This window comes from Diospyros lotus, chromosome 15 (genome assembly GCF_014633365.1).
Source record: "Diospyros lotus cultivar Yz01 chromosome 15, ASM1463336v1, whole genome shotgun sequence".
Taxonomy (NCBI): Eukaryota; Viridiplantae; Streptophyta; class Magnoliopsida; order Ericales; family Ebenaceae; genus Diospyros; species Diospyros lotus.
The window spans coordinates 25435646-25444867 of record NC_068352.1 but is presented as its reverse complement, the minus strand read 5'-3'; the positions used below and the strand labels follow the sequence as shown (position 1 = coordinate 25444867).

The 9222-nt window shown below is 36.8% G+C and overlaps 1 protein-coding gene across 1 annotated transcript; it reads left to right on the top strand.

Moving 5' to 3' along the window:
• Window positions 1–1705: 1705 nt before the first annotated feature.
• On the top strand, window positions 1706–5459 carry LOC127792618 (cytochrome b6-f complex iron-sulfur subunit, chloroplastic). Its single transcript, XM_052323200.1, has 5 exons — window positions 1706–1873; window positions 1976–2208; window positions 3444–3561; window positions 4212–4394; window positions 5045–5459. Exons 1-5 carry the CDS (start codon window positions 1832–1834, stop codon window positions 5144–5146), a joined length of 678 nt encoding a protein of 225 aa, XP_052179160.1. The 5' UTR covers window positions 1706–1831; the 3' UTR covers window positions 5147–5459.
• The last annotated feature ends 3763 nt before the right edge of the window (window positions 5460–9222 follow it).

The following is a 9222-nucleotide window of genomic DNA, read 5'->3' as shown; positions in this document are numbered from 1 at the left end:
AATTTTTAAAATTTAAATGACATTATTTCTTTCATCAATTTTTAAAATTTAAATTTCTCTCTCTCTCTCTCTCTCTATATATTATTAACTAATACAATTCCTTTCACAATTTTTAAATTATTTTATTTTATTTTATATTTTACTATCTATTATAAAAATATATTTTGGCCATTTTTAATTATCTAAGTAAAATTATTGTAATTCCAACAATAATTATTTCTACATTTCAACCCTTTTTAAATTTATTTTTGAACATGGATTTAAAAATAAAAAATTATTTTAATTTTAATTTTAATTTTTTTGACAATTCATATTAATCATAAAATAGTATTTTAATTATAAATTTGTTGTTGATGTTAACAAACAATTTAGAGTGAATTTGATAATAAAAATATTTTGATAAAAAACTTTTATTTTAATACTTATCATATCAATTAACAAATACATAAAAAATATATAATTATCAATTGATTCCAAAAAAATTAATAAACTGATACAAATCTTGAAATACTTTTCAACTTTATTTTGACTATTCTATATTTTAGTCCAAAAAATATTCTAAACTAATTTTGATACTCCTTATCTTGCTTATTTTACCAAGTGCCTCGAGTAAACATGCACTCAAGGCAAGGCATCAAAAGCGGCCACAGCCTCATTCGGGCAAGGCCGACCCATGGGAGTTAAGGGCCCTACGCCGTTTAAAATTTGGAAGCTCTTTAAAAATAACAAAAAATATAAAAAATTTATTTTTTATTTTTAAGATATAAAATCACTAATTAAATTTTTGTATTATAACTTAAGAAGTAATTTTTTTTAATTGACATAGTCAAATTAATTTTTCTTGTAACATAGTTAAACTTAAGTAAGAATTTATTAAGTTTAATTTTGAAAAATTTTATTCGCCAAAACTATAGTAATATGAATGGTTAATAATATTTTATAAGTTATCCATGTATTTGGAAAAAAAATTACATTTTTTTTATAAAAATTTAGTTCCACAAGTAGTGTTTTTATTTAAAATATGATATTGTAAAAGTTTTCATCTTTTTCTAGAAGAAGAAAATAATGTGTATATGCATTGTGTGACTCCAAAAAATGTTATAACATTAATACATGAATTTTCATATCACAAAGAATTAAATTAAGATTGTAACAATTCATTGTGTATAAAATACTCTTAAATTTATATCTAATAATCTTTTTTACATATTTTGTTATTTATCTTTCATATTAGATCCATTATCATATCCTTGCCATCTCACATTATTTATATCAAGTTTAAAATTTTTTATATTATTTGTAAGTACATTAAAAATATCTTAATCAGAGATATTATTAATTTTTAAAAAATTTATAAAATACTCTTCTATTTTAATCAGACTTATTAAAATATCTACACATCTTAATATAAAAAATATTTATTTTTTATGACTTGTATCTATGATACAATCAAGTATAATTAAAAATATTAGGTTCTTTAATTTTTTTAATAATAATTTTTTTTAATACTAAAATATTAATTATTAGAAATTTGTTGAACCTCTTTTTAGATAAAAATTATTCTTAACATTAAAATATTTAAATATTTTTATTGTTAAACTTGGTCCAAAAAAAAAATTACCCCCCTTAGGGGCCCAGGCATAGGCCTCATTGCCTATGCCTTAAGCCGGCCCTGCATCCGGGAGGCGCATGGCTGTCACAAATCACGATATCCAAATATGTGGCTGCCGCACGGCGCCTTATCTTCTCCTAACAACAACTACTCGGGTTGCGTTGCGCTGCGCTTCTCATCATTCTCCACTCAGTACTATCGTCTCCAAATCCACACGCCATGGCTTCCTCCTCCACTCTCTCCCCAATCACCCCATCACAGGTGATCAACAAAACCCCACATCTAAACATCTAAATATGTACATCTCTTCTTTTCAGGATTCACAAACAAACCCGACTATGTTGTTGTTTTTGTGGATTTCAGCTGTGCTCCAGCAAGAATGGCGTGTGCTCGGCTTCCCAGGTTCTGTTTCCTAGGGTCCACGTGGCCGGCAAGGATAGGCGGATGAGAGTGAGGTGCATGGCCACCAGTATTCCGGCCGATCGGGTCCCGGACATGGAAAAGCGTCAGCTCTTGAACCTGCTTCTGCTCGGCGCCATTTCTCTTCCCTCTGCCGGCATGCTCGTTCCCTATGCCGCCTTCTTCGTCCCACCTGGGTAATTCTTCATTCCTCTCTCGTTTTATTAAAATTTGAGTCGGATTAAATTTGAATTAAAGTGGGAACCAATAAAATTTTGGTTTGATATTAGTTATATGGTTCTTAGAGAAGAAAAGGCCATTGATAAAAGATAAAATTTACGTAGCTGAGTTTATATAGTGGGATAAATCCTTGATATGTTGTTATTGATTTGAATAAGAGCTTATCTGTATTCAAGATAGTTTGGGTTTAACTCGTGAATATATTATTAGTTTATCTTTTATTGCATGTACAACTCTCTCCATGAATAGTTTTAAATGTTGGACCTATAATTCAAAACAATAGGGAGGTTCATAGTTTTGAGTTTCTTATAACACTTAAAATACCACCCCACTTCTTGATGGTGTAGTTTCCTTGAATAGGTATTTGCTTTGATTTTGGGAAGCTCATGTGGGTTCCCGCGCCCGGAGAGAGAGAGAGGAATTTAGTTAATCGCATGTATGAACTCTTAAATTGAGAGTTTTAGCTAACAAGAAGGGTGGGGAACGGAAAATTTAGCAGATGAATAAGTTTTATGGTTCTTGTGGAGATAACTGTTGGCAATTCAAAAGGGGTAATGCCTCCCTTTCTTCTATGTGTTTGTATGATTTTCTTTAGTCTCAATTTAATTCTGAGAAAATTGGCAATGGCAAAGATAAGTAAAAGGAAAAGGGGAAGAAATGTGTCCCTTGCATTCTGTCTCTCACCGGAATACTGTTCAATTTAAGAAGTTCCCCTGAAATGAAATTAAATTCAATTTCTTTTCTTCACTAATTCCAGCAGTAAACCCAACAAAGAAAAATTCTTGTTTTAAATATTCCTTTCCTCTTCCGACTCCAGATTTTGTAAGTTTTGGTTGTTTATTTGATGACAAAGCAGAGGTATAAGTTGGATGGTTTTTATGTTTAGAAACTAGGTTTTTGTTCAGCTCTTTTTGTTGCCTCATCCTTTTAACTGATATAAAATATTTCTATTCTGCATTGTCGTTTTTATCTTTTGACATCCTTATTAGTTATTCCCATAACCATCCCATTTGTGTCCAATTTATTCATTGAAACATGCTGTAGATGGTTATCAAAATTGTCCTGAATGCATTGGCAGTTGAGATCTAGAAGTCATCCTGCATCTCGTTCTTGTTTCCACTCAAATTTATTGCTTGCTTTGTTGCATTCATCTTTTCACAAATTTTTCATCTTAATTTGAAACTAAGAACAGTTCGGGAGGTGCTGGCGGTGGTTTAGTTGCCAAGGATGCCTTAGGAAATGATATATTGGCAGATGAATGGCTGAAGAACCATGGACCAGGTGACCGAACCCTTTCACAAGGACTGAAGGTATGTGGTATCATCAGTATTTTACACAGCCCATAGAAAACTTGCTCTGCCAAATGAATTCTGCTAATTTTATGTTTTATAGATGATTTAATTTCTGTGAGTGTGTAAGATAGAAAGCTATAAATTGAAATATCGACAGCTAAGTTCACATTTTGGTGGCCAATGGCTCCAGCTCAATTAAGTTTTATGCTTTCCTGTTTTTCTGTTCTCAGATGAAAAGAAACAAGGTGTCACTAGATGACGTTTGCAGCATTTAGTTGCGCTGTCTTCCGGTCTAGGAGATGAAAGATAACTTAAACCAATTAAACTATAGAACATGCTACTTTTCACAAAAAGTGTGGAAAATCTAATAGAATGATGTGGCATTAGCACAAATAAGTTATGCACGCGTTGCTCCAATGTGAAAGCGTCCATTCAATCACATGTATTATTCATGGATTCCATTCAAAATTTTCTATTTATAAAGTGTGTTCCTTGAACTAATGTTGTTGAATGAATTGGTTGAAGCATTTAAGTCAGAAAGATGAAAAAGACCTAAATAAAACTCATCTAATATGCTATATCAGAAATGAGATGAATGATTATGTCTGAGAAGGCTCGAGAGACCTTAATTTTTTTTTTTTTTTTTATTTCAATCCAATCGGTTTCAGGGTGATCCTACCTACCTTGTTGTGGAGAATGACAGAACTCTTGCAACCTACGGTATCAATGCTGTCTGCACCCACCTTGGTTGTGTTGTGCCATGGAATACTGCTGAGAAGAAGTTCATCTGCCCCTGCCACGGATCCCAGTACAACTATCAAGGAAAAGTTGTTAGAGGACCCGCTCCTCTGGTACGCAAAACATAAGTATCCCATCCTTTATATCAGTTTTGTTTAGTTCATTTACATCCTCTTTTATGATAGAAATGGAATGTCATACAAAGGCAATAACAAGATCGTCAAGTTACTCTAAATGGTCGCTTGGTTTGATTACCCGAAATTGTTTAGAAATCAACCCCACAATTGTGGAAAATCAGTGGGGGGGTGCAGAAATTATGGAAAAGGATGTTACACACATCCAGTAGCATTAACTCATTAGAACTGACATGAGCAACCTGAGAATAGCATTAACTCATTAGAACTGGCATGAACAAACTGAGATGAAAACCTATTTTTGATCAGTCTTCCATGCATTAATGATCCAGTCTGGCTAAACGTCATTGGGTACCATATTTCAAGGGAAATTTCTTTTTCCCTTTTTTGTAGGATAATTTAAAAACTATGGTCTAAGAGAGTCATTCCTCAGAAGTCATGAATTTCTGCATTAATTATTTGACTACCAAGATAATTTAAGAGAACAAACATAAATTTGAATGGTTCCATTGCCTTGTCTAGTTCATTTTTAGATTTGTTGTAGGGGTGAAAAATAGTACACTACAGCCCATCTACATTCTTATTTTCTCGGGCAATGATAATTATCTTGAGTTTGCTTGCTGCAACAGTCGTTGGCGTTGGTTCACGCTGATGTTGACGATGGCAAGGTGGTGTTCGTCCCGTGGGTCGAAACTGATTTCAGGACCGGTGAAGCTCCGTGGTGGGCTTAAGCTTCTTCTCACACAGCTTCTCTCAGATATCATCAAGCTGAACTTCAGTTTGTCTCCAGCCATTGCTTAGCATCCCGCAGCATCCGAGCTAATAAAAAATGGAGTTTGCGACTTGTAGCAGGAAAAAATGCCTCATTTGAACTGGGAAATGACAAGCTTGATCAACATTTTCTGTAGTAAAATCTGTATAATTTTCCATTGTATATTAATGATATTCTTATGCCTTACCCTCATGTAATGCATGATCGATACGGTGTGGTCTAAACATTCTTAATTTTGTGGGAATGCATGTGTTTACACATTTATTTTGTAATTTGCATCAAAACCAAACGTGTTCCTTAACTTCAATTTGCATCAAATGCATTTTGGACCTTGAAATTTTGTCTGAGAGAGAGAGAGAGAGAGAGAGAGTGTCTGTCTTTGTCCAACAATTGAGCAAGCTTACACTTGTGTGTGAGTGGAATGATAATGAATCGAATATTGATTGGGTACATTTTGTTTCACACTTGTACTTAGATTTGGTGAGAGTATTATATTTAATCTCATTGAAATGATATTAGATCTAATATCTAGTGAAATAGCTTCTTAAATATATTCATGGCCGGACCTTTTATGAGGCCCATGAGGCAACTGTCTTAAAGCCCATGAAAATTTTACAATTTAGGGGCCCATAAATTGAAAATGGCCCATGCAAATTTCACAACATGGGGCCCATGGAAATTTCACAGCTCAGGGCCCCATGTTTTTTCCGCCCACTTACCCTCTTCTCGTGACCCTTCTCTCTCTCTCTCTCTCTCTCTCTCTCTCTCTCTCTCTTGCTTGTTGCCCTAACCCTACCTCTTTGGCTTCGTCGCGCCTCGCCCTCGCCTCTCTTCTCGCGACCTTTCTTCCTCTCTCTCTTTCGCTCGCTGCCCTAGCCCTATCTCTTTGGCTCCGTCGCGTCTCGCCCTCACCCTCGCTCTCACCTCTCGCTGCTGCTCCGTCGCCGGTAGCTCGTTGTCTCTCTCTCTTCTTGCTGCTCCTTGCCCTTCTCGGCTTCGCCCTCGCCCTCGCTTTCTTGCCTCTCGCTACTCGATTGGTGATGGCTCGTCCTCAGCGGCTTACCTCGCCCTCATAGCCGGTGGCTCGCTGCTCGAGCGCTCGCCCAGCAAGCATCGCCTCTCGCTGCTCTGCTCGGTCACTGGCTCACCATCGCCCTCCATCGCTCGCCTTTGTGGGTTGTGGCCAGTGGTTCGCTACCTCTTGATTGTCGATTAAGTCATCAGATTAGATCTGCTTCTCAGATACTCTAACTCCAGATCTGCTTCAACTTTCAGCGGTTAGTTGCTTCTTCATTTCGTTTCGTTTATGGTAGTATCATTCGTTCGTTTCGTTTTGTTTATGGTAATTTTTGATTGATAATTTAAAAAAAAAAAAATTTATTCTTATGGTATAAATATTTATTTAATTTTTATATTTTATTATACAATTTAGGGCCCATTTTCACGTCTCGCCTCAAGGCCCCAAAAATTCAGGTCCGACACGGAATATATTCTCAGGAAAATAAAGGTATCTATATGATTTCAAGGGTATTTGGTAATTAGACCTTCTAAGTGAAAGAACTTAAAAAAAAGAAGAAGCTTAAAAAGCCTTTATATATGACCTTGGAAGTGTACCTACAAGTCAAATTTCTCGGGAGCGAGTCTTGTAGTCTCGCCATTGAAGGCCCCATTGTTTCAACCATCCAATACCCAAAATTACTTATAATTTTCCTCCCGTTATCGTAATGATTGAAGAGACCATATCAAGTCATTATTTTGTTCTTAATTATTAATCTGTTATAATTGTCACTCAAAATAAACTTCTAATTTTATCATAATTATAACTGAAATAATTGATTTTTTTAAAAAAATAATAGTGTTGTTGCATGGATACAACAATAAATTTGTAGCATAGAAACGTCGTCTTCAAGCCGCCCGAACCTGAAAAAATAAGAAAATAGTCAAAGAGCGCAAAGAGGTCTCCACACAAACACTCCGACGCTTAAATTAGACACTAAGTATGATGAAAGAAATTATATTAAAATTACTATCAAAGACGTCCCCCCTTTTAGGAATGTATGCCTCCTTATTTATAGTGAAATATGGAGTGATTTAAAAAATAACAAAATTAGGATTCTTATAAATGATGTTTATGTTGATTGATCCTAATCTGATTGGGACTAGAATAGCTGTAGATAAATCTATCTTTGTAAGCACCCCCGCCCGGATATCCCAGCCACCCGGACTACCCGAACGGGAGCGCCTACGGGAGGAGAAAAGAATGAGACACCAGACAAAGACCACCCCGGCATGCATACACAAAAAATAAGAACAGCGGAAGCAAAGCTCAAGACATGCATGCACTATGGGTACCCCGCTAACACAGCGGTCACAAGATAAATAAACAAACACAAACTCCTGTGCCGACATCCACAAGACTCAAGAAAATACCTGGCACAGTACGAAATAATAGAGTAAATTCTACCTAGACATCAGAGTGGATAGGGATTGACGAGACTGCCTGTACACCACACCGACTCTGTCGTTAAAGCTGACTCCCTTGCTATGGCCCACGCCGCCACTACCTGGAATGATGGAAAGCAAGGTGAGTCGAGAGACTCAGCAAGCATAAAGAAAGAAAGGCCGAAGGCTGAACATAACCAGAAAACTCTTCCCAAAATAAACCCCCAAGTACACACAAGGCATGAGACGCTACAATACAATAGTAAAGCATAATAAAAACACATACCGGTCCTTGGGGCCCACATAAGACACTTGGCACCCAAGTCCCATACCAACCTGCCGCTGCCCTGAAAGGCAACAAATATCTTCACAAACCTGCGCGCGCTGTCCCAGGCCGGTACTCCCGTCACCTGTATCCGTCGGTACTCCCGACAACCGAGCCATAGGCTCCCTCGGAACGGTACTCCCGTCCGAGAACTAAATACTACCAGTATCCATGCAATGCACATAGAAATGCAATGGCGTAGTGAGCATCAACGTGATACAAGGCGCCCATACATCCAGGCATCAGGCCATGCTCCGCCCACATAGTAAACCACACGCCATGCATATGCCGCGCTGGATGCAACCTAACGAATCTAGAATGTCCGTGTGCAAGCATACTCAATAAATGAATATCCCACATGCATCCCGTACCCATGTGCATATCAAATCATGAACAGTAATACAAGGTATCTAATCATGCAGTAAATCACAAACCGGCAGAGCTAGTTAGCAGTGCTCGGCACCGGTCAACAGTCAGTGACAAGGAGTGTCCACCCGACGGTCCACATCAGGGCCGTACAATAGACTACCCCAACGTCACCAACAATCGACCCCTGCCCTACTGCTCGATAGCTCTAACCGAACCATAAATAAATTTGAGAAAAACTGTAAATAATCCTGATAAAATCATAAATAAACTCGCCCGTCTAGGAACCTAGTTCCCAAGCTGGGTCCGGCATCATTCCCAAAAGGAGTGGGGGCGGTACAAACCCCCATAGGCTCACAACAAATAAAATGCTAAAAGTCTCGGATTTAATTTAAATTGAAACAGATGAATAATAATTTAACAAATAAGGTTAGGAGCCGAATTAAAGTAAGGGAGGTGATAAAATACAGGAAATCACAGGGTCTTTCACGGGAATTGAAGAACACGAAGAGAGAGTTAGGAGCTTGCCTTTACACGACCGTTCCTTGCTTTTCTTACGCACCCGCTGCGAAGTAAAACGTTCGCTGGCAATAAATAAAATCGCAGCTTTAATTGAATAAATCTACCGTGTAATATAATTAATTTAGCCGTCTAAAATCCCACGTAAGCGCACCACAATTAATATCTCAACGAGTCTCATATTTATTTTAAATTAAATCACGCTAATAAAGCCAGCTTAATAAATTAAATTTAAATCAAACGACTCCAAATTCCATAATTAATAAACGAGTCGAAACAGACGAAGGGAGGGTATAAAATACGAGAAATCACAGGGTTTCTCACGGGAATTAAAGAATACGAGGAAAGCATTAGGAACTTGCCTGAAATCAGCTGATTTCGAC

Excerpts from the sequence above, each read along its gene's own strand:
- LOC127792618 (XM_052323200.1), top strand. The coding sequence starts at position 1,832 with ATGGCTTCCTCCTCCACTCTCTCCCCAATCACCCCATCACAG. Across the intron at positions 1,874-1,975 it reads CCCCAATCACCCCATCACAG|CTGTGCTCCAGCAAGAATGG; the intron begins GTGATCAACAAA and ends TGTGGATTTCAG. Across the intron at positions 3,562-4,211 it reads CCCTTTCACAAGGACTGAAG|GGTGATCCTACCTACCTTGT; the intron begins GTATGTGGTATC and ends AATCGGTTTCAG.